At 45.3% G+C, this 24,208-nt stretch overlaps 1 protein-coding gene across 1 annotated transcript in view; it reads right to left on the bottom strand.

Annotated features, from left to right (window-relative positions):
• Window positions 1-495: 495 nt before the first annotated feature.
• Window positions 496-24,208, bottom strand: part of UTP20 (UTP20 small subunit processome component) — a 64,647-nt gene continuing 40,934 nt past the window's right edge. Inside the window, exons 38-62 of the mRNA XM_075152082.1 lie at window positions 23,527-23,664; window positions 22,112-22,251; window positions 21,557-21,636; window positions 20,445-20,734; window positions 19,795-19,934; window positions 19,160-19,316; window positions 18,278-18,376; window positions 17,515-17,682; window positions 16,634-16,800; window positions 15,549-15,690; window positions 15,136-15,252; window positions 14,096-14,266; window positions 13,184-13,312; window positions 12,576-12,686; window positions 11,706-11,785; window positions 10,907-10,976; window positions 9,675-9,857; window positions 8,604-8,735; window positions 6,980-7,112; window positions 5,590-5,789; window positions 5,159-5,230; window positions 4,101-4,373; window positions 3,283-3,409; window positions 1,195-1,340; window positions 496-818 (exon numbers count right to left, since the gene is read on the bottom strand). Of these exons, the coding sequence (XP_075008183.1) occupies window positions 663-818; window positions 1,195-1,340; window positions 3,283-3,409; window positions 4,101-4,373; window positions 5,159-5,230; window positions 5,590-5,789; window positions 6,980-7,112; window positions 8,604-8,735; window positions 9,675-9,857; window positions 10,907-10,976; window positions 11,706-11,785; window positions 12,576-12,686; window positions 13,184-13,312; window positions 14,096-14,266; window positions 15,136-15,252; window positions 15,549-15,690; window positions 16,634-16,800; window positions 17,515-17,682; window positions 18,278-18,376; window positions 19,160-19,316; window positions 19,795-19,934; window positions 20,445-20,734; window positions 21,557-21,636; window positions 22,112-22,251; window positions 23,527-23,664 (3,621 nt within the window). The 3' untranslated portion in view covers window positions 496-662. The remainder of the gene's footprint in view (window positions 819-1,194; window positions 1,341-3,282; window positions 3,410-4,100; window positions 4,374-5,158; window positions 5,231-5,589; window positions 5,790-6,979; window positions 7,113-8,603; window positions 8,736-9,674; window positions 9,858-10,906; window positions 10,977-11,705; window positions 11,786-12,575; window positions 12,687-13,183; window positions 13,313-14,095; window positions 14,267-15,135; window positions 15,253-15,548; window positions 15,691-16,633; window positions 16,801-17,514; window positions 17,683-18,277; window positions 18,377-19,159; window positions 19,317-19,794; window positions 19,935-20,444; window positions 20,735-21,556; window positions 21,637-22,111; window positions 22,252-23,526; window positions 23,665-24,208) is intronic.

The following is a 24,208-nucleotide window of genomic DNA, read 5'->3' as shown; positions in this document are numbered from 1 at the left end:
AGAAACAAGTCCTAGTGCTGCCAGTTCTAACAGCCATGTAGCTGAACATGTAAGAGGTTTCCTTAAGCTGATGTTATACTTCAGAATCCTTCCGTGTAGCTGCGATGCTACAGTAAAGTACAGCAACAGCCATAAATACTGTACCTCTAGCTGCTAACGTAGCACTGGTTTTCTGAAAGGAAAATAAATGTCTTCAATAACCACCTACTGCCCTGGTGGGCCAGGGCTGTAATTTGAATTTAACTTCTGCCTTCATGAGCTGTTATTCCCATACTCTCAGCTTAGCCACAAGTGACAGTTAAGTTGCTCAGTATAGCTGCAGAAACTGAAAGATAAATCGAAGTCAGGAGGCAGCTTGTTTTCTCTCCAGGAGCTAGGATGTTCGCAGGCATGAACCCATCTTTTAAAAATGAAGTAAAATTTAATACAGAAAAAAAAAATCATGGTGGTTGTCTATTCAACTGTACATGCTCTGGTAAGTATACACGTTTGCAAAAAAATTTAAAAGCTTTTATTTAAGATCCCAGATGAAAAAGAGGAGATGAAAAAATATGAATAAATACAATTAAAATATGTAAATACTTTTGTTTTTTAAACAGTAATTAGTTCTTTAGCTTGAAATTACTTTTTATAAATTAATTCTCCAGGAAGGAAAAGCCTTTTCATTCCACCATTGCTAAATCTTTCAGTGCATGACTTCGAGGTCTCTTGGCCTTGTAGGTAGGGCGCAGGAATTCTATTTTTCTCTTCCTGGTTTCTGCTTTATTCTTATGTCTCTTCAGCTTCCTCCTTGCAGCAATGTCGGGGTTTGCTACAGTCTAGCGAGAAACAATAGATTTGTTTGCTTAGTTACAACTAACAACTGTCCCTGTAAACATCAGGTACATCCTAAGAAACCAGTGACTGGTAAGACAACACACGGGTTTTGTTAGGCTCCTCAAAACTGAGGGTATTCTGGCCGCTCTGCCCAGGTTTACCACCGCTCCTCAGGTTAGCGGGAAGGCACAGCGTCGCTGCCAGCCAGAACCTGCCCAGGAGGCTGATCTGAAACAGCTTCTTGTGAAATTTCAGAAATGAAACATGACACTGTCCCAATTCAGGATGAAGTTCTTGCTCGAACTCACCTTCCCGGTCAGCTCTCAAGCCTTTAGAGAAACCCTATTCTTTTTCCCAGAAGAGAAAGCAGACTCTTACCTGCAAAGCCCTCTGCTTTTTCCTCATCGCTCTTTTCTGATTGGCCTGTTTCTGCACAGAAGAAAAGGCAAGCGAAAAAGCCTCCAGTCCCACTAACTTCTTGAGCAGTTCTATGATTTCTTGGGAAAGGTTCTTCAGTGTTGGATCTAATAAAATAAAATTAACTTGTTTAATCTTTTCAGCAAATGAAATGAAAGCCAAGAGCCCAGTAAGGATTCCTCTTTCTTTGCTAAAGGATGACTACTGATTCATCTTGCCCAATACACTGTAGAGAGCAGAGCAAAGGTGCTTGTGAAATCTGCTGGTTCTTCACCAGCTTTCCCGGAGGACCACAAGTGATGCTTTGCACAGGCAAACAAAAAATAATGCTGCTCAGAAGCAAAGGTTTTTTTCAGAAGGATAATGGCATCCCAGAGGTTATTAAAAGTGGCTTGCTCTATATAGCCACCAGGGCTCTTTTGGAATAGGCTTTGTTGGAGATAGAGGGGATTCCACAGCATTGTCAGTCAGCATCTCTGTCCAGTACACGCAATAAGGGCTGGCTTAATCTATCACTAGTTAGTTAAAATGTATTAACTACAATCACCGAAAAAAAAGATATTGGGGGGGAAAAAAAGGCTACAGAGAGATGCTAAGTGAAAACTGAGAGCAGGGCAAATGTTTCCAACAGATCCTTCTTCCATGTGCTTGTACAGCCTCCAGAGAAGCTTGTGTAAGCTGCTTGCCTCCGCAACATCCTTCAGTGACAAGTTCCCTGGGTCTACACCCCCTACCATGTGAAAAAACATCTCTGCAGTTATTCTGAAAAATCATTTGAAGGCCCCTGGTTCTTGTGCTGGCAGAGAAAGCAAAAAGTTGATCTTTATCCACTCACGATACTGTCAATCTCTACCATATCTTTTCGAAGTCTCTTACTTGCTTAGCAAAATTAAAAAAAAAAAAAAAAGGTAGCCAAGGCAGCTGTTCCTTACCTAGAACACTGTCACTGCCCTCCTCCAAGGTTTTTCAGTTCTTTTGTATGCCTTCCGAGATGTGGGGACCCAGTGCTGCACACTGAATTTTCATGGCACATACAAACCACAGATTGAGAGTAATACAACTCTTTTTTGTTTGTTGTCTGTTCTTTTCCTGACATTGGATTTTGCTTGACTTAACACGTTTTCATGAACTACTTAAACAGCAGCGTCTTGTTCTTAAGCCAAGAGTCTCTTGTGTTTAAATGTTAATGTGTTGTCTTTCCCCCACCAGGCATGACTTCTTAAGGTCTTTCAAACAAACATGGATCTCCAGGGAGAAACAAGTGCTGTTGCTCAGGTAGTATCTAGCAGGACAGAGTGACCTGGACTCATTCAGGAGGAAGGGAGAAGTTCTGTGCACAGTTTCATACGTGTACGCCTGCCTGCACACACCGCGTGCTGCATTCCTGTAGCAGGCAGCTCTCTTCCCCTGCTCGCAAAGGTTACTTTATTTCAGTCACTGTGCGCACATGGCACACGTTAAAGGTCATTTTCTCTAATTCAAAAGGGGGAGCTTGGGGAAAACAGTAAGCCGCCACCAAACTGGCAATTCCAACTTGTACAGTCCCTTGCTCTACAGTAACACAAGCTGCCATAAAACACACCCTGTTTTACATTAAAACTGAAACACACTTTTAACCATAGGGCATGGACCTTCATGCCCCGAGGACTCACAGCAGATCTAACAGGGCAATTCAAAAAGAACGGCACTTCGCAACAGCCTTGTTCTGGCTTCCTTAACACCCACACTGTTCCTCTCCTCAGCAAGCACTCCATGAGTCTTGCCACCATGAGTCCACCCTTGATTACTACGCTTTTTCCACTACCTCACATGCTCAGCCTGCCTAACTTTAGTCCAGTCTTTTTTCTTTGTCAACATGTAGATTTTTGATCCAGCTGTCAAACACTCTCCTCCTTTCCTGGTATTTTTGTTAGACTGCACATAGGTGAAATCAACTGATTATGGCATCTAAGCCTCAACAGGCAGAAGGAATGACAGGCGGTGTTTGTGCCGAGGCACAGCTCTGACACGCGTACCTCTTTGCTAGTCTTTGTGAGGGAAATCACTTACCTTGCTCTGCATAGGTGCTGTTCAGCTCCCTGTACAGAGGGGTGAGAATTGTTGGAAGGTACGGCTTGATCCTGTCTTTCCCCAGGTCCACTGAGATTGCTCCCAGGAACTTAAAGATGCAGCTTCTCTGAAAATGAGTGTGTGGGACATGAAGTAAGGAAGATTGGAAGGAAACTGCCTAACTGAACTGCCGCAAGAGGGCTGTGCATCACTGTTCAATGTACAAGGCATTGTTTCAGGCTGTTACAAGGTCTTACTGCAGTCAAGTACAGCCTTTAGATGAGACAACCCCACGGGATCTGTAAACACGTGAGCTGTGATTTCACTGGGTTGGCAGCTGGTAACACTTTGAACAACAGGCTTGTTCTCACTGTTCTGTACTGAGGCAGCTGAAGACACGAAAGCTCAGCCTCTGCAACTCTACACCACGGGGAACCACTGTGCTTTTCCTGAAGCTCTCCCACACCCTCCGCTTCTCCTAGCAAGTAACTCCACGCTGCCATTCCCCTGCCTGCATAAACCCAGCACTCTTGGGCTTTCAGAGGCAATGCTCTGTCCCCTTCAGCTTGGTGCCTTTGGCCTTCCCACCCTTCCACCACCCCACACGAGGGGTGGAAGCAACTGCAAGGCGAAGCAGACTGGCACATCTGAGAATCCCGAACCGAAATGCTTGTTTCTTTGGCACCTACTAATCCTCGCTTCAGCACCAGCTCCCACCACCCTCTACAGCTGGTCCCCTGGAAGCAAAGAGCCAGAGCAACACTCTCCTGTGCGAGTGCCTAGCACATCAAAAGCAGTTGCTCTAACCCTGTTCTTACCTTTAAAGGGACCTTAGGGGAATATGCTGCTTCTCGCTTTGCCATGAGAGAGAGCTTCTTCATTAACCATAGCAATGTGGCTGGCTGGCCTTTCTCTTCTGTGTCCTCCCTTTCTCCCTCTCCTTGAGCAGAAATGTCTTTCTCTTCCTCATCTTCTGAGGCCTCCTGCTCTTCCACGTCACATCTGAGTTCTCCTTCAGCCTCTTTACCTTCTTCTAAGGCAGGGGCTAGCAAGTAAACAACTTTTGCCACAAAAAGCAAATTCTTTATAACCTGAAGTGTAAAAACAGAGTAGTCAGTCACTGTGGGTTCCCCCAGAGTCAGCACCAGCAGTGCCCAGGGTATGTAAGAGCCAAGGCTAGATCTGAAAGAGGAATTGGCCAACCCAGGAGGCTGTAATGGGTTCACCCCCTGCATGTTGCTCCTAACAGGAAAGCCCACCTCAACATCTTCCTGCAGTTTGGGAGTCTTTCGCCGTGAACTACTGTGCCTTTTGGGCTCCAGCACTTCCTGAGGCAGGGCTGCTCCTTTTGTCTTTTCCACCTCTGGCAGCCCCTGGCTCTCCACAAGGAAATCTCTGACCAGGTTCACAGTGGAGTCTGACCTTCAAGCAACAGCATAAAGCTGGACTAACCACTCCCAGCAAACACCCAGGGCTCCAGTGCAGCTGCAGGGAACCAGCACTAGAGATCTGGATCCCTGCTCCAGGATGTGGCTGCCCAACCTGCTCCAGTCTGGGTTGCAGAGCCAGACTCTCCCTGATGGAGGGATGGACAGAAGGGACCCCAGTCCTGCCCTGCATGGTGCCTCCCCTTTCTGTCCCTGCCACCCCTCAGCCCTTCCTGCAGGCTGACACCAAGGGAGACTTTTCTGGGCCCCTCTGAGACATGCACCAGCCCAGATGCCCCCAGCACCGAGCAGCTGGCCCTGCACTATGTATTTGCCCTGAGCCACCACGAGCCAGCAGCGCTGCTGCCCTGGCCAGGACGTAACACTCCCTCATGGGCCAGGGCCTGCTCTGTGCCCTCCTGCAGCCCCAGCCCTGCTCCTGCTCTTACCTGCTCTCCCAGAGACAGGTCCAGGAACTTGGACTGCAGCTGATGGCAGAATGCAAACACGAGTTCCTTCATCTGGGGAGAGGAAAAAGGAGAAGGGAATTACTCCATGAAAGGGAGCCAGTAGCAGAAACTCAAAGCAGTGTTTTGCAGTCACCAAAGGCAGTTCCCAGGGCAGGCCAAGGGATCGGCTCAGCACAACTGCTGCCTGCATCTTGCAGCCTAGAGGGGAATCTTTGTGCTGCTGAGACTAAGACCCAGAGAAGCCCCCTCCCAGCAGCAGAGACACCTCCTCAAATGCTTTAAGTGAGCAGGATTAGGCAGCAGACAAGCAACTGAAAAGAAACGTGCATGCCAAACTATAACACTATTTTTATCTCCTAACTGGGGAGTGGGCATGGGCAGGGGGGAAGGAGTAGTACAGACACCATTACCTTTTTGTCCAGTTCAGCAGTCAAGAAGACTGTGGCTGCAGACAGCTCTGCTGACGTCTTTTTCCTCTTCCCTGCCCTTCTTTCCCTCCACTTGTTGACAAGATCTTCTGGCTTGTAAGATGCAAACAACAAGCCAAAGATCTCAGTAGCTGTCAGCCAGACCCAGCTGTGAGGATACCACAGGTGAGACTGAACATGACCTGGGGGAAAGAAAACCTCTTTCAGCACAGGAGCTGGTCCAGCGAGAGCAGAAAAAGAACCAGGTCCCTCCAAGAATTACCACAGCACATGCTACAATAAAAAGGTGAAGGAAATGAACCGTGTTTATCTGCTCAGAAGATAATCAAAGACTTCCCAGCAACTCTATCCAGCCAAAGCAGAGAGCGGCAAAAAGCTACCGGTAGCCAAATGTCCCCACAGCGACCAGGCGTTCTTGAATGCACGCACAGCACTTCCAAACATCCAAAGATGGGGCCATTGCTGGAAAGTGATGGCAACTGGGCAGGAAAAGTGGGCATGGCACAAAAAGACACTTGCTCCGATCCTGGCTGACAAGTCATGTTTCTGCAGCAACTATGGTCCCCTCAGGGACTCGGTGCCACAGCTCATCTGCCCATCATGTCTGGGGATTGGCTGCTGTGAGACTCAGGTGAGCTGGCCCTGCAGCAGATAGTCAGATTGAACCCCTGGATGAAGGCTGAGGATACTTCAGAGAAGAGATGGGAGTTGCCCTCTTGTCTCGCCTCTGTCCAAGCTGCACATCACCAAGCAGTCCAGGATTTACAAGGGTTATCTCGTATCTCACTAAAGGCACCTGGCAGGCTGACCTCTTCGAAGACATTAATCAGCCAGATCCAGGCCTTCTGATAGGAGCAAATGAAGCAATTAAAAACAAGGCAGCAAAATGCCAATAAGCCAGCCTGACATTGTACAATCTCACTCATAGGGAAATTGCTTGAATCAAATAACCTCCAGGCCTTAACATCCCAGCAGACACACAGTATTTACAGCTCTATTACCATGTGTCATCGCTTGCTGGCTGGTATGTATGATATCATCAAGAAAATCTCATCTTCCCAGGAGAACTGAACGTTTTCATCCAAGAGGATGTAATTATGGTCAAACATGCAATAGTTTGCAACTATTTGCTCTTGGTATAATAGAAAATACTTCCCAGCAACTGAGACAGAGGGTGTATTGTTTTCATCAACCATGTAACCTTTTCCATTAACATCTTCTCTTTCACTGCCCAGTAACTGCCGTGTATTAGCATTCTGCAGCATGCAAACCTTGTATGACAAAGTTCAGTTGTTTATATTAGGGTGTGAAAAACCTCACGGCACACAAAGAATCTTCCTTTAACAGAGCCGTAATAATTCTTGATACTTACCCCAGATATTGCTCACAACATTACTGTTCTTCGTTAACTGAATCAAGCTGCACTCTGTGATTAGCTTTGTTACCAGCACAAGGAAGCTGAATAGCAGCCTATCTGCAGCCTTCTCCTCCTCCTCTTCAGTTATCTAATAAAATCAGCAAGTCAAGGAAGATGCTTATGAGAACCTGAAGACAATGCTTATTTACCCTACTAGATACATTTCAGATCAACCCTGCAAAGAAACAGAAGACTGACTTGTACCCAATTCCCAAAATAAACAGAAGAGAAGCAGCTCCACTAAAGCATTTCCTCTGGAGACTGATCCTCTGCAGGAGAGATTATTACTACAATCATTCTTGGTTTTTATACAGACATTACTCTAACAAACTCTTAGGTTTCTAAATGCAAACAATTACACGCACAATGTATATCAGTTATGTCAATACATGTATTTGTGCACGTTTGATTCTCATTATCAGAGCCAAGCTGAGCTCAGATTTGCCTGTGTCACCTGGGAAGCCCCACATTGTTATGACAACACCGTGTGCACTGTGTTTTACTCAATCACCTTCAGGTCCTCACCCTGCCTGCAATCACCAGCTGGTTTGATATAACTAGTCAGTGCTTCACCTACATGTCGCAGCACAGGGGGTGATTACACTGAATTTCTCCTCACTGCAGGTATTTTATTTTCGTCTCTTGCCAATTTACATACCCTGAGGCGCTTCTCTCTTGTTCAGCATGTTGCACATTAGTAACATACGTGGTCACTCCCCAGGCACAGTGACTGGGATCCCCTTGGGATTCTCACATGCCAAGCAGAATCTGAGGCAGCCTTGTTACTCTGAGTTAATCACATGCACTAAAAAGATTTTCCTTAAAACAAAACCATGGCCTGAAGTCCAGGAAGGGAACTCCTTTGAAAGTTAAAGCTGTAGATAACTCTGAACAAAGCAGACAGTCACAAGCGACGCAGTCCTGACCTTCCACGCTTACACAAATCTCTGCAGCTAGCAGACACATTTCGCAGTTAAACGGATGTTGTCAGTGTGATCGTCAGGCTGTTTTCCAACTAAACAGATTCTAACCCATCCCAGCGCTACCTGTGCACCCTGCCATTCTTTCTGATGGTTGTTTTCATAACTCCACTTCAAACAAAAAAACAGAAGTCCCTCCTCTCCTACCAGAGCAGGAGAGACCAGAAGCAGGGAAAGCTATCTCGACATGCATACTGCTACAAGCTGTCAACCCACCAAGTCATACAGGTAAAAACCAAAAGCCTGAGACTCGAGGGCTGTCTCAAGAACCCCTTCCACTCACAGGGATCTTGACAGAGGCTGGGGCAAGGAGCAATATACCTTCTGGTTACACAGTATGGCTGCAGGCTCAGGCCAGGTGGCTTTGCAAAGTTCCTTTGCCCCTTGTGCTGTGACATGTGACATCAAATTTGGGCTCGCAGACAAAAAAATATGGTTCTAGGTCAGTGAGGCCCCCTTCAGAACAAACGTGTGTGTTTCGTGTCTTTCCTCAGACCCAAACAGTAGGTCCAACAGTTAAATCTCTCCTACACTGCTTCCCTTTTTCTATTTTCTTAGTTCTCTTTCCCCAAGCCTCACACACGGGAAAAATTACTTACATCTTCAAATTTAATTGGGTTGATTTCTTTTTCAATCAAGTTGAGGACAGCTTCAAGCCTCCGTTCAAACATTACTCCCTCCACTTCAACAAACAAACCGCATGCCTGGGCAGCCAACCTTCGGTGTGAGCTCTGCCAACAGAAAGAATAACACCCCTTGTTACTTCTTGAAAATCAAATCCTGCAGCTCCCATGTGCAGGAGCTGGCAGTAACTCCTACTTTTGCCTGTAGCAACAGCATCTTAAGAGAAGCTGGTTTTCAGAGTACTATTGAAAAAGGAGATGCTGCCAGCTGGGGGACAAAAGCACAAGTTATCCCTGGAAACACACCCTAAAACTGAGTGCTGAAAGGCCTTTTCCAGCCCAGTTCCCAGCTGCAAAGCTCTGGGGGCTACTTTGCACACTTTGAATCATCACAACGCAACAGGCAGCTCACAGCTATAAACCAGAACTGAACATATTAGAGATGAAAAGGATGAAGTGTTTAAAGAACACTTACTCCACTAGTGCAGAGGGACAGAACGCGAGTCCTGTTTGAGAATAACTAAATACCCAGGCACCCAGATCAAAATGGGAGGCCTGCAAGACTAGGTTTGCCACCCTCCAGCTGCTGGTGACAGACTGAAACAAGTCTAAGCTAAAGACAGCATGAAAAGCCAATTACTAGGATCAGAAGTTTTAAGGAATTTGCTCAAACCTCTACCCTGAGTAAAGAGTACATTTGGTGAAATACCTGACCCAAAAGAGGAACTGTGAGAAAGCAGCGCAATGCAGCTGGGAAGACTGCAGGCTGACCTACAGCAGCAGCAGTTCCCTACATTTGTGCAGCTATATGAAGCTATATCATTTCTTCCTCTTCTTACTAGCAAGAGTTATGGTGCTGAGCACAGCTTTAAAGAGCTTTTATTCTAAGCTGAGTCTTGCCCATAATCCTTTCCTAAAACTACTAAGTCAGGCATAACTGAACCCACCAATCCACCAGACCTGGTATTAGCAGTCCCTCACTTGCCTCAATCTTACTCAGCCCCCAAACAGAGTCCAGGCCTGGTCAGTGAAAAGACCAAAGAATACCTTCTTGCTGTGAAACCACTCTGTGACCAGCGAAAACATCAGATCTTGTTTTTCATTGTTTATCTTACTGAGGAGAGATTTACACGTCAAAGCCGCCATCTTTTTGCATTTGGCAGAGTCATCATTTATCATCATCATACAAAGAGAGAGAAAAAACAGCCCGCAGTATTTGTGGAGGAGATCCTAGAAAGAAACAATCATTAGTCAACTGCACATCCCCGAGGAGCTTATGGCATTTAAAGGGGAAAAAAGGGGCATTTGTTGCACAGCATATAGGAACAATGTCAGCCCTGAGTGGCGTCCACGTCAAGGCAGGTGAACTGAAAGGACGGGATGATCCAGTTGTTGGAGCACACAGGGAGCGTACAGCAGCCCCAGCCCTGCTCTGACTCTGACCTGCTAACGTGTCCCTGGGACAGCAACGTGAGCGTCAAACCTTAAAGGGCATTTTCATGCCCAACTCTCATTGAAACAGGCTTAAGTCCCTCAGCACTGCAGCAATCAGCCCAAAGGTCCTTTTCTCAGAGATGGCATCTCTTTGCTACTTTACAGAGTTGCCGGGAACGAAGATGAGATACTAAATCTAATCAGGCGGTGGTGAAGCACAGCTTACTGTGCAGAATTTCTCTTCCTTCCTCCCAAATTCTTGCTTGATTGCACTTCTCTCGGTCACCTGAATGCTCAGTCAAGCTCCAGCTGCAGAGCTTTAAGGCAGCTTAGCATTTTGCATATGTTATCCTACATAGATGCACGGTTATTTTTTAGCTTTCATTTTGATCCACCCCACTGAGAAGTCCTCCCTCTCCAGTCAGGCCGACAAAACAGATATGGTACATCACATACCAGTTCAGTCAACAACATCCCTCATGAATGTTGAGAAAAACCCACAATGAGAAAACTCTAGACTTCACTTTCTATTCCTACCCCATTCCCTAAACTGGTTGTGTTTCTTCCTGGCATAAGTCACCATGAAGTTTATCCAGACTCCAGCTGATAGAGCTTTATTTTACTTGCAGACTGAGCACATTAGATAAAGAAGCTCTGCAGACTTTCCAGCATGTCATTTCTCTTCTGGAGCAAAGCCAGGTTCTTTGGAGATAAGTGAACGTTCTGCTCATGATAAGAGATAATAGGAACTACCAAGTGCTCCCAAAATAAATGGCTCTGAAAATGCTGTTACTGCAAGCCGTAGTAACTCCTTGATTCTTGGAACACCAAGGGGTGCTTGTTACCTGTGGGAACATGTCAAGGAGGTACGCAATCATCTCCAGTGCAGATTCCCTTCCAGTTTCATACTCGTACCTGTGAGGAAATGATTAAGGCTTAGGTCTGGGTTAATACTCTAGAAAGTTACTAACAATTTGCAAGAATGGCCAATGCCAGAAACACACAGGGATCTTTCTACAACAGCTACCAGAGCTGGTCTGATACTTAGGAGAAGAGAAGCAACAGGCCCATCAGCCCCATCTCCCAGAGAACGGGCACAGAGAGACAAACAGGTGAAAAAGGGCTCCAGCCAACTTAGGTCAGCACAGCTCCACCTGTGCTATGGTGCTGGGGAACATGGTAAACTACTGTCACCTTAAGCAAGGGAGAGTCATGCTCAGAAGGAGATTTCAGGCACACTGCTCCTGCTGAATTGGTGCAGTTGATCTCAACTGTGCCTGCAACTGCAGTTGAGACCACTGCCATGGGACAGCAGTCATATAAATGCTTCTTCCCTTATTCTTTCTGGATTTTCCAGTTCACCTCATTCACAGCCAGTGGAGCTGGTTAACCACTAGGCAAACAACAGAACTTTTGCTTACAAAGAGATAAAGAACAACAAAACCAGCTGTGAAACAGGGAAGAGAAAAGGGGCTTGCTTTATCAAACAGTCCATTTCTTAAAAAGGGAAGTGTTCTAGAGGTAGCAAAATCAAGACTTCAGCCGCACCCTCCCCTCCTCATGAACAGTCTTTAGGTGGCCACTAAAGTCATATTTAAGCAACAAGGTTCTATTCTGACAGAGATGTTGGGAATATAAACTCACTCCAGTTGTGCGAGCATGAAATCCAAATTGGGTTTCAGCTTATCACCAAGGGGGTAGTCCAGAATATATTTTAAGTAAATCTGGAAAGAAAAGGAAAAAACAAAACAAAACAACACAACACAGACAGGAGTTACAAGAAACACTCAGGAAAGCTTGTAAAAAGGTTATGAAAAAAATAGCGTGATGGGGCAGCAAGTTTATGAGAATCATCCCTTTCTCCTCTATTTTTAAGTTCCTATTACACATGGGGCCAACAACTGCTCTCAAGGTCCATGCCTGGAACAGGATCTGCAGGCGTCTGACAACTGCCAGATCAGTCTTCAGAGTATTATTCTGAATTGCGCAGGCTTCTGTTAACAGAGATTCTGCACCCTTCAAAATCCATCCTGTAACTACAGAAATGCAAAATTTGGTTATGCACAGCTCCTGCTGCATCTGTATCCCAATGCTTGAAATGAAGGAACCAATTCTGTCTCTTGGTGGCTTTTAGCTTGGAAAGGAGGAGGAAGTCGTGGGAAGGAATCATGGATTTGTGGCAAATTGTCTTCTGCTGGGATTCAGAAAAGGGCAAAACTCTTAGTTACGTCCCTCCGAAGGAGGGACCATGTCACTGCTGCTGAGCGGCTCTCTAAAGGCACACCATGGCAAGCAGTCTCACTATAGGCAAGCAGTCTGCGATTCTGCTATGCATCAGTCACAAGAACTAATGCCAGCCAGATAGCAAGGGGAACCAGGATTAGTAAGAAGGGGAAATGGGGTTAGGGGTTCAGCAGGGCTAAGTCTGTGATAGCTGGGATGGCCACACTAAGCCCTCTAGCTTGTTAGACTGCTGTAAGTAAAGTAAGACGAGAGACTTTCCATTCTACCAACCTGCCTGCACTGGACTCGCACCGGCTCACTCTGACCCGTGATGGCCAGCTGGGCAACCTTCTGCAGCACATCATCAATTTCAGGGACAATCAGCTTCCTGGATAAAATAGCCTAAAAATGTGAAAGCACAGCTGGAGTCATGTCATTTTGCTTGCACAGTGTAAGATGCAGTACTATAACTGGGACTACACCAGTCTCACGTAGTACATTAACACTGACTTTTTCACATCTTCAAACATAGCCAGAGCAACTTTTTTTTTTTTTTAAAAAAAAAAAAAAGGTGGCTTACAAATCCGTATCTGTTTCTTTTGGAGGGCACAGAATACCTGGTCTAATAATTAGGAATATAAATTCTTTAGCAAAAACATCCTCAGACCTAAATACATCCTCATATGCATCTGTATAAAATAGCCTCCCAAACAATTTTGAAGAGTGACTACAAGTCAAACAGGAAAGCTTTGCTGCCTTTCCCGCCCCCCCCAACAGAGAGCCTTTACAGCGTTCTGTGGCCTGTTCCTGACGTGAGATCATACAGCCTTTCACCAAGAGGCAGAATCACTGCCATTGCAGTGGCTCACAGAACCCATATGCCTGCTGCACAGAAATACCTTGAGAAGGCCAAAGGCAGTGGCTTGGCGTGATGAATCATAAATGTCTTCTTCAGCAAAGCCAAGCAACACTTGGAGTTGTTTGCTTGTTATCTGACTCTTTGCGTTCTTCACAAGTATTGTTACACACTACAAAATCAAATTGCACGTTGTCAATACACATGCAGTGCCATAAAACGTAGCCTGGCGGTTTATACCACTTAGATTTGAAAAGACAAACTGCTGCTCTGAAACATGCAGCTAACACTGTTCTCATCACATTTTGCTTTCAGCTGGCAATTCTGAGACAAAAACTGAACACAAGCAAATACACAAATTCAGACTAGTCCTTGAAATGAGTGGGGACGCTCACAGACATGAACCATGATGCAGGAAAACAGACAGGAAGAAGGGAAAATTCTTCTGGCATTGGCATTGAGCATGAATTACTCTTAACTTTCCCTTATGATCATAAAGCTGTTATTAATTCAGCAACACATTTAGAAGACATCTACAGGAAGACACTGCACACCAGAAGAGTAGTTATTACTACTATTAATTGCCTCCTTCCCTTGTCTCACTTCAGCTGCTAGGGTTTACTCCAATTCATCATGTTAAAAGCAAGCTATTCCAAGTACAAAACTGATGCCTCTCAAAAGACAGGGTGGTAACAAGATACTGTTACAAGGAAGAAAAAAGGCAAATAAAGTTCTATAAAAACACTTCTTCAGGTCCAAGATGTGCATTTTGGGGGGATAACTTTCTTTAAGTTTTCACTTGGGAAAGAATCAGCAAGGCCACATTTCCCTCGCTACCTTGTGATCTCCAGACTACCTCTCCAGGGACAGCTGCAGGAGGGATCTGTAGTTGGAAGAGTCTCATTCTACAAAGTTAATCTTAAAGTAGAAAAGAGCAGAGCTTGGTCTGACTTACTTTGAAACAGCTCACAACCAGGTGGAAATTCTGGCCTTTGGCTATTCCTGTCTTGGCAAATTCTTTCAGCAAGAGGAAAAGCTGCTTGATCAGTGGCTCCAGATTTGTACTGACAGAAGGCAAAGGGAACTTTAAAATCCACACCAAGGACTGCAGAGCACCGGTTACCACCTGTAAGAAAGAGCCAAAGGAGAGCACGTGGGTACAATGACACTGACAGAACACTTTTCTCACTCTGTTACAGACATGGTCAGGCTATCTGCAACTGTGGTAAAAGGCAGTTAGCTAACAAAATCAACCTCTTTCAAATCATTCATATGTAATACAAAGGGTTTCTCAGTTCTAAAAACACTATCTGCCACTCCCTAATTCTCTAACTTTGATTTTACTAGGTAAAGACATTAACACCATGCTGATTCAGCAGATGGCAGGAACTCTTTGTGGAGCAGAGGTGCCTTCAAGGCATAGAAGTTGCTCTGCCAAAAACTCAGGTCACCTGAAAGCCCTGCTCCAAGTATCTGGAGGGATATGAGGCATGCCTTCCATTCCCAGGAAACTCAAGGTTTAATGGATTCCCGGGAAACTCAAGGTTTAATGGATTCCCTCCTACGCTCACTCAAACCCAAAGCTGCCCGCAAAGAAGGCTGTCTGTGGTGCTGGGAATAAAGACATGAGAGTTGGATCAAAAGAAACCACAGTTGTGACGACACCGCTCCCAGCAGCCACAGGACCTCACGAACCTCCTCGTAGATAGCCTACGAAGTCTGCAAAGTCCTTGTATGAACATGCTCCAGGAGAACTTGTCCACACTTGAACCTGCAGCACTAGGGGCAGAGCATTCAGTCCTCCATCAGCCACAATCCTTCCTCCCTCTTGGGATATCATGTCCTCAAACAACTTAATCTGCACACCTATGAAATCAGGTTTGAAAACCAGATGGCTTTCTCTTCTCTTGCAGATCAAATGCAAGATGACATTTGTGGGCAGGACCCTTCTTAGTAGAACATACAGAATAGACAGACTCCAGCTCAGAACTGTACCTTGACATCCATAGATTTCAGGCAGTCTATAAGCAGCTGAACAAAAGGGTCTAACATTTCCAAAACATGCTCCTCAGAAGAATTTACTTTGGACCTCTTCAGGCTCATATGCAGCAGCTGGCACAGAAAACACAGGACGTTCATCTCAAAGTCAGGCTGGGACTCAAATAAGTCAAGTAAGGTCCCACATTCTTTCAGGTTATAGTAGAATTCATGCCATATCCCATTCAAATATCTGCAACAGGCTGAGCGCTTTTTATAGCTCTTTAAGAGGCATCGTTGGAGTTACCACATGCAAAATAAAGTTAAGGCTAGTGGCTGTGTTGTTAACACAATATATCTAGAATACCTTCCTTTGGATACTCTTAAGAAAAATCTTGATTGCAAAGCTTTGTATCTGAGGAGATCCTTACCCGAAGTCCTGAATCAACCAAGATATACGTGTTAGTCCTACTGCTGACACGTGCTTTCTGCCCTCCTCTCGTGGGAGTGGGTTGGAGCAGCAGGCAGCTCTCTGGTTGCAGGCGAGGATCTGGAGGAGGTGCAACTTTTTTTCTGAAAAGCAGTGTATGGCAAAGGAAAATATTCAGATTTCAACCCTCTCCACAACAAGCTTGCTGTTGGGAGTGAAGAGAGCTGGACTGTGCTCAGCTGCTACCCACACAGCAAGCAAAAGCAGGTCACAGCCAGAACACAATGAAATAAAACGAACTTGAGAACAGCACGACAGACGGGACTCTCAGACTTGAGAACAATATCACTATTATGAAGATAACAAATGCACGCTGATTTCTATAACATCCCCACTTTTTTCTTCTCAGTGGACAGACAAACTTTGGTAGTTCCTTCAAGCAAATATACCTGCTGCCGCAGCCCACTGCACTTCATTTACTGATATTTACTTCAATTTCTGATGGCTTACAAAAACTGCTCCAAGTCGTCTGCAAATGTCTGTCAGATCCTAGAGCAAGCCGGCCTACGTTAACATAGGAAATGCAAGACACCCAGACTCAGCCCTCAGCAGTGACACCACCAGATGGAGAGGAAATCTGATGGTTCTCCCCAACTTCTGTACCAGCACCAAACTGATAAAAGTGACAGCCCACAGTTTTTCTTGTTCCTGACCCTATGAAGATGCCCAGGACCCCAAACACCTCTTACATGGCAATTTGTAGCTTGCTTCTAAACCCTGCCCCTCATCCCTTCATCTAAACACCCAAATGCATATACCAGCTTACCAGATGGTGAAAAAGCCTTCCTGAAGGCCCTGAGCACTTGCAAGAGCAGACTCCCATGAGTTCAGCAAGTGCTCACTCCCATTTCCGAGCTTTCTTCTTGCCCTCTGACTGCCCAAATAATTCACTTACATTGAAAACAAAAGGCAAATGAAAGCAAGGAAACCCTCATACATTTGATCGGTTAGATTTGAGAGCTGCCATTTCTGCAAGCAAACCTCCCAACCAATAACAGACCATCTGGATAACATCCTGGAACTCACTTGGCCTTCTCAGTGAGCAGAGGCAAGTTTTCACTGATGAGACCATGACTGAGGAGGAGAAGGGATTCTGCGTTCATGTCTGAATTGAAGATCAGCCCTGCCATGATGTGACGCAGCGCCTCATGCACCTTCCGGACTATCTTCAAGCTTGTGGTGCTCTCCAGAATCTGCAAAGGCACAACCATGAGAGTCAGGAGGGCAACATGAGGGCAGTGATCTGCCATGTGTATTCAGAAATCATGGGAAAAGCCAGCGCAATTCCTCCCTCATCACCTGCTGCCTTAAGTCCCCAGCTCTCTACATGAACAGCATCCCATCGCCTCAGCTCTGCCCCAACATCCCTCGCTTTCTCTCCAGCCTCTTCTCAGACTCCAGCCAGTTCACCTACCACCACCAGGACACTCCAGAGCTCATGAACAAACCAGGGCTCCATTTCTGCATGAGCCTGCACTCTACTCAAAAAAAATGCATCTCTGAAAAGGCAATTATTGCACATGGGCAGAACCTGAACACATTTTGTTGACATTTCCTTCATGCACAAAAGATCAAACCACAGAGCAGCCTTGCAGGACTTTGGAGCTCCAGAGTAAATGGCATTAACAAGAGTTGGCAGAGGGAGAGGGCATGGAGAACTCATAGTGGGATGTTTCCTCTCTAGCAGGGGGAGCTTCCCAGGACACCATTTGCTGCCCTGGACATCAATAGCAAAGTCTCAATTTGTGAGCTGGGTGCATACTGCCTTCCAAAAGAAAAATGGGGAGCCAAAGTGGGATTATACAGGAAATGTCACAGTAGCCACTTGGAGGCTCTGGAGTTTCTTTTAGACCATACAGAACTGAGAGAGCTCAGAGTTAAGAAAGACTCTGGCTGACTTTTCTTACCTCTTTCAGTGGCAGAATAAGTTTTGTCACCTGGCCCTTTCCTATGAACTTTCCAAGAATTTCATAGGAATCGTAACTCTTGTTCTTGCGCGCTTCCATGACCTTGGAGACAATTCCCTTCACTTCCTTCTCTTCAGCTACATTCCCAAATAACTCTTGGTTGAAAATCTTTGGAAATCAGGCAAGAGAAGTGAATGAGGAGCAGAAAAGCAGAGACAGATTCCTCCAGTAGCACCAGCACAACGCTATTTTTCCCCACTCACAGAAAAAACAACTCTCCAGGTTTCCCACAAATCATGTCTACCTTTCCTTTGTCAACATAAAACACCCCAGTTTGAGCAAACCAGATGAGGAAGCTGTTCTCACACCCCTCTGTGTGTTATGACACAAAGAGTGGGACTGCAGTCAGATCAAGATATCCAAATATAACCCATCTGGGTGGCCAGCGGAGCTCCTGCGCTTCTTGGACTGCATTGACTAGATGTTTGTTGACTTCCTCAGCCATGTAGAGTACAGGAAAACATAGTTAGGTATCTTAATCTTAAATCCATTCCCTCTCAGGATGCAACCCCAAAGATACTTCGCTGCTCTACAAGGGGTCTGCTGATGCCTCAGTAAAAAACAGTCTCCTTCCTTTGCAGTACACACACAATGAGCCCTGTTTGTCACCAAGTCTGATTCAATCTACACAAAATCTTCTCCTCCCAGAGCCTGCCCCAGGCACTTCATGATGCTCTTTCCTTCAATCTTGAATAGCTTTTACCTCAATCAGGATATCTAAGCAGGGGTCCAAATCACCAGCACTGAGCCTGGTAGTAAGGCCCTTCAGTAACAGGTTCACAGTGAAAGTCAGCACATGGAGCTAGAGAAAAAGAGAACAGATCATGTTTCCAACCCCTGCATAGACCTCTTTAATAATCCTGTACGGGGAGACTGCCATAGCAGAGCCATCACACTGCACTTGAGCTCTCGTTATAGGAAAAAAATCACTGGGAGGACGAGAATCCATGTACCAGCAAGCAGGAAGAGGACCCCTGTCCCTCCACACAGTGGCAGGAGGGCCAGAATCTCCTCTTTCCCCAGTGCTCTTACTGGTATTTTAGGCTGTGCTAACTGGCGCTTTCACTTTTAAAGCAGCCAGAAGCTCACGCTATTCCACTGTGGTAATTCATACAGAAAATTATTCTTAACCCAAACCACTGTGGAAAGAGGGAAGACGAATTAATAGTCAGAGCCTTGGCTCTTGATCTAAAAAGCAAGACTTCAATTAGCATCACCACATACTGTCTGTGCAGTCTCTGTGGCAACTCACCTCAGATGATGCTTGGCCCTAATGAACTTACTGGAAAGATTCCCACTAATTTTACTAGAACCAGAAATTCATCCTTCACCTCCAAACCTCAACTCTTCACTGAGAAGATGGAGATCCTCCCTCCTTCCCTGCTTAGACTCTTTGGGTACAGACACTTATTTGACACTTGTCATAACAAAGACTGATATAGGCACTAGCAATAGTATTTAGTTGTATTATACCAAGCTATTCTACCAGTGCAAAACAATTTCAGTAGCAAGTTCCCTTTGGATTCTCCTCCTAACACATCAAAAAAAATTACAAAGAGCAGAAGATGGAGAATTTCAGCATTACCTGGTACCCATGGACGAGAGTGGACTGCATCTCTTTTAAAATGTACAGAAGGTACTGCACTCCCAACACTTCCATGATTTTAGTGAGGGTGTTACGGGCAATGTCCCGGATTTCCTGAAATCTGTTCCTCAGAAATGTGCAGACTTTCAGCAGGATGCTGGAAACAGAGATAGGCAGCTTAGTTCACCCCCAAACAGAGCAGTACTAATTACACTGCTAGCTAAGGAGGCTGTTTTTCAGGGCTGTTTACAACCAGAGCTATACTCAAAGCCAGCCTCACAGAAAGGCTTTATAGTCATACACACACCTACTGTCATTGAAGACATTTTACAGATAATCCTTTTTTTCTGTATACTATTATCTCCCCAGCTCTGCCACCCCGACCTCTACATCCTGTTTCACAGCTCTGGTCTTATTTAAGGATTTACCAAGTTCCTTTCAAGCTTAGCTTTACAAAAGTCAAATGCTGACAGAGGGGAATATCACTAGGAAAATGAGTTTCCAAGTAAAGTATTTAAGGACTGTTAGGATGCCCCTCTTGGATTTAGCCTTGTACGTAACCACAGCTTGAGAAAGGTACCTGCACTTTTTCCCAGCACAATGAACAACATTTAAGGAGCTCTGACAGGATTTACCTTGGCAGGTTGGCTTCCATCACTTCTTGGGGAAGACACTGCATCATCCTGACCATTGCAAAAGCTAACGGAACACGAACTACCTCGTCATCGTTCACAACGTTGGATTTCACAAGCTTGTGTTCCTCGTCTCTTTTAACCTTTTTAAGACAGAGCAAGACACAATGTACTTTTAATATACATAAATAAATCCTGCTTTTTCTCAACAAACCCTAGAAGAGGCCAACAAAGCAAGTTGCTGTCCTCTGCTGACTACAGGAAAAATCCAGACAGCTAAAGGACAGGTGAGATGAATCCCTGTGTTTTCAATACAGAAGATAAGTTGGGTACTAGCAAGTGGCTAAGAACTTTTCAACAGGCCGCACAAAGTGAATTGTTTCACTTGTGTGGTTCAAGCCAGTTCTCAGCAGGGAGGTGAGGACACCACGCCCACAGTGACCAGAGGTCTGTCAGTAATCTCCACGACACACTAACAGGGATAAAGCCTCTTTTGTGCTTTCAGGTGGTCTCTCTCCAGTTGCGCCTGTATTTTTTTTTTTTTTTTTTTTTTTTTATGAGCTGCATTTCCACTGCGCTCTTTGAAGTAGCACCCCAACCTTTACAGTAGCAGCACGAGTCTGCAAAACACCTTTCCAATGCCAGCTCCTCACCTTTGCAACAATACATCTGTGCAATTTAGGCAAGATGTTGACTGTAACTGTATCTTGAATGTGTTTGATCAGACACTCCAGCTCCTCTTTATTTCGGGGTAAGAAAGAAACAGGTTTGGTCACTTGTTTAGCATCTTCAGATGTCTTAGCTGCTTGCTCAGGTTCTGCCGGCTCCTCAGGGAGATTCTTCCCTTTCTTTTCCTCAGCCACCTCCTCTTCCCCTTCACTCTGCTCGAGCTCCATGGCTTCTTCACCCTCCAGCACTGGCTCAAGGTCCATGGCAGTAGCTTCTGTCAAGTAATTGTCAAAAGCACAGGTAAATATAGGAGGCCACAAAAATTGAGCCCTTAAAAGAGACTCTTGTGATGGCTTTGGTCTGGACAAAGCTCCTACCTATCATCAGCGACAGCAAACAATCACTAAGCATCAGAGTTGTTTTACTGGTAGAGAAGCTCTGGCATGCCGGTTTCTGATAGCCACCCCTCAGGGCTAGGCTTAAAGCAAAGACTTGGCAAAGGTCAATGTGCCTGAACCTTAGAGAAGTGCCATTCACTTACATTTGAGAATTTCACAAGGCAAGAGGTCCTGACAAGCACAGCTGTGAGATAACTTCCTCCTTCCTCAGAATATCCCAAAGGCTACAATATAGGTAACCACAATGCTGAAGAAGCCAAAATCTCACTTCTTCCCATGAAATAGCGGGGGGGAAGCAAAGCCGGGACGTACCGCACCCTGGTTAGGCTGCAGATAACAATGAAAGCAGCCGACATCAAGGACAAAGAGCTCAGATGTGGCAGCAGCCACATGGGTGGGTGCAGACCTTGGAGAACTCCCAGATTTGCATAAAACCAGCCTGGGCTGTTTTTGGCTTATGGAGGCCTGGGATGGAGAGGTAACGTGGAGATGGCTCCTCCCACCTCTCCTCACTGTGTCAACACACAGGAGGACAGTCTGCATGGCTCCTGAGGAGGTAAGTCAAAACTAGCTTTCCAATATGCACATTTTAAAAAGCTGGGAGTAGCTGACCTCAAGAGCAAAACACAAAATTTCAACTGAGCCGCACTTTGAGCAATTAGAGGTAGTGTTTCTACAATCAGGAGCAGAAAGCTCACCTTGGTTCTCAATGGTCACAAGCTGCTTTTCAAGTGTTTTGTGGTCAAAATGAAAGGCTTCCAGCACTGTCTCTAACAAGCTACGGAAGGAAAACACAGAGAGAGATCAGCTCTCCACCCAAAAAGAAGCAACTGCATAGACCAACACAACTCAAAACCTTAAAAGAGCTTTTTAAAAAATTTTAGACTCAGAGACAGTGCAGCTTAAGGAGGTTTATCCTGAAATAACAACCCAGGAAATAAAAACTGGTTGCTTTTCAGCTAGATGCATTTAGTGACCGAGCTCCCTGTGAAACCTCACAGACAGTGGTACTGGAGCAATGGAGGTATCCCAGGAGCAGGGACAGCCTGATAGGAGCAGAAGCTGCTAATGCCAGTCACATAGAACATCGTAGGCAAGGCCACGCCTACTTTCACTTGCATAAACCCACCTCCAAGTCAGCAATCTCTCATCCCAGGGAAGAGGCTAAAATCCATGTGATGCTCCTTAAGACACTGAATTTTGCTTTAGCAGTCTTCAGAGAAACCTAGAGCAGCATCGCTCACAGCACCTACCTGACTCCCAGCTTTGGACTGATCTGTCCTGTTTGCAGGACATGGATGAAATGCTTTAAGTGGTACAAGTACGCTGACCATGAGAGATGTTGGCAGACAGCTCCAACAACTTCAACCGAGGCTGTTACCATATTTTCATGCTGGCCAAAAGACAGAAATTCAGTTGCTGTTAGCATTCATGCTGAACGTGTGTCTAAAGCATACTTTACTCAAATCAACACAAGCCAGAAGAAGCCAGATGTCTGTCTAGTGGGGATGCTTGGTATTCAGCTCTTTTAGATCTCCTCCTGATCGCCAGGTAAAAAATAAAATAAAATCACAGCTCACCAAGCAGATCTCCAGACCCACTTCCTCCAAATATTTCTGCGCACATTTAACTTTTCTGACATAACTAAATCTATGGGCTCACTTGTGTGAAGAACTAAAACCCAGGCAAGATACCTAACCACAGACACATGGCACATTGCTGGGCTACGCTGATCAACTAGAAATACACATCGTTACCCCATTTCTGACGTGAAATAAAATGTGTTTGTTTTTTCACCAGGGTTTCAACCAACGCATTTTACCTCCCATTGGTCAAAGAGTGACTGTAGTCACTCTACTGATGGGCACAGTCTGTACGGCTGCAGGTGCTGGGTCCTGTGCCCAAGCTCTAATTGTTTCAGCTTCAGAAGAATCTTTCTGCCAGTAAGTGAATTAGACACTTGCTTGGTCTGACATCAGCAGCTCTGCTGTTCTCCTGATAGTGCACAGGGAACTGTACAGAAGAGTGAAGCCTTGCTTTTCCAAGTCACAAGTAGAAAGTCTATCCACATTGACATTACAAGTAATTTCACCGCATATGTTTTCAATAAAATGTTTGGAAAGTGACTAACAAAATGTCACCCTTCAAACTTTAATTACAAAGCTACTAGTGATTTTCAGAGGTTTTCAACTGATTCCTGCAGTTCCCCCGTAACTCCAGAGAAAACAGTGTTTATTCCCACCTCAATGACGAGGCACAGCCTATGTTCCCCACCACACACATTCTGCTGCCAAAGAGTGACCAACCTCACAACTGAATAGGAAGAGAGCAGTTTGGAGGCAGTGGGGAAAAAATAATAACCTGATTACAGTAAATGCAAACAAATATAATGCCAAGTAAAAAGAAAAAACACATTTAAAAAAAAAAACCCCAAACAGTTAAGAGATCCATCTTCGAGAAACAGGACAGGTTTCAGATACAGAATTGGGCCCAGACTGCATCTGCACCTTCCAAACCCTCTTTCTGCCACCAAAAGAAGCACAGCGCTCTTGTCTGAAAGGGGAACGCTCACTCCACAAACCTATCAGTCTCTTAAAGTGGTTAGTCTTTTAAGGAGAATGGTATACAAGAGAATATTCAAATGGATGCATTCAATTTAAAAGCCTACCTTAAGCATTTTTTCATTAAAAATGGCAGTAGTAGCATAAGGCATGATGTAGTTCTGCAGAGATTTGGAAGACAGCACAAGGGTTTTTTCAGTGAGATGCTTAGCCAGTTTCCTCAGAGCTCGTGCCCTCCTGTGGATCTGAGCCAAACATGAGAGACAGTGAATGAGGTGGCCCTTGAGCCACAGCTAGCACAAGGGAGCACATATATTCAGCAGTTATGAAAATGCCTCCATTTTAAGTAACGGCATAAACTATTACGGTCATTTCCCAAGGACAAGCCATGTCCTTTTCCTTCAGTCTCTGGGCTTTCACTAGCCTTTGCCTCAATAAATACTCCAACTCAATGGGATATTTCACTGTGAATTCACAATCATAAGACTGTGCCATCTTCAGGTATTAGGCAAGGGAGGCAACCGATACAAGATGAGAAGGCCTGATAAAATTACAAGGAAAAATTTAGACTCTAGTCTAGTACAGCTGTAGCAAAGGCTCTCTCTGATTGCATCTCTGAAAGCAGGCGAAACGCATACTGCAAGAAAAACCAGGAGACCAGGCTTTGTGTAACATTTATATTACAAAGGCCTGTGAATGAAAGGAGCTGCAGAGCCTCCAGACAGAGTAGCAGGGAACAGGCTATTAAAAACAAAAAGATCTGTTCCCTGCCTATGTCAGAGGGATCCT

The sequence above is a fragment of the Calonectris borealis genome, chromosome 1, assembly GCF_964195595.1.
Source record: "Calonectris borealis chromosome 1, bCalBor7.hap1.2, whole genome shotgun sequence".
Classification (NCBI taxonomy): domain Eukaryota; kingdom Metazoa; phylum Chordata; class Aves; order Procellariiformes; family Procellariidae; genus Calonectris; species Calonectris borealis.
This window is presented reverse-complemented; position numbering and strand designations above follow the sequence as displayed.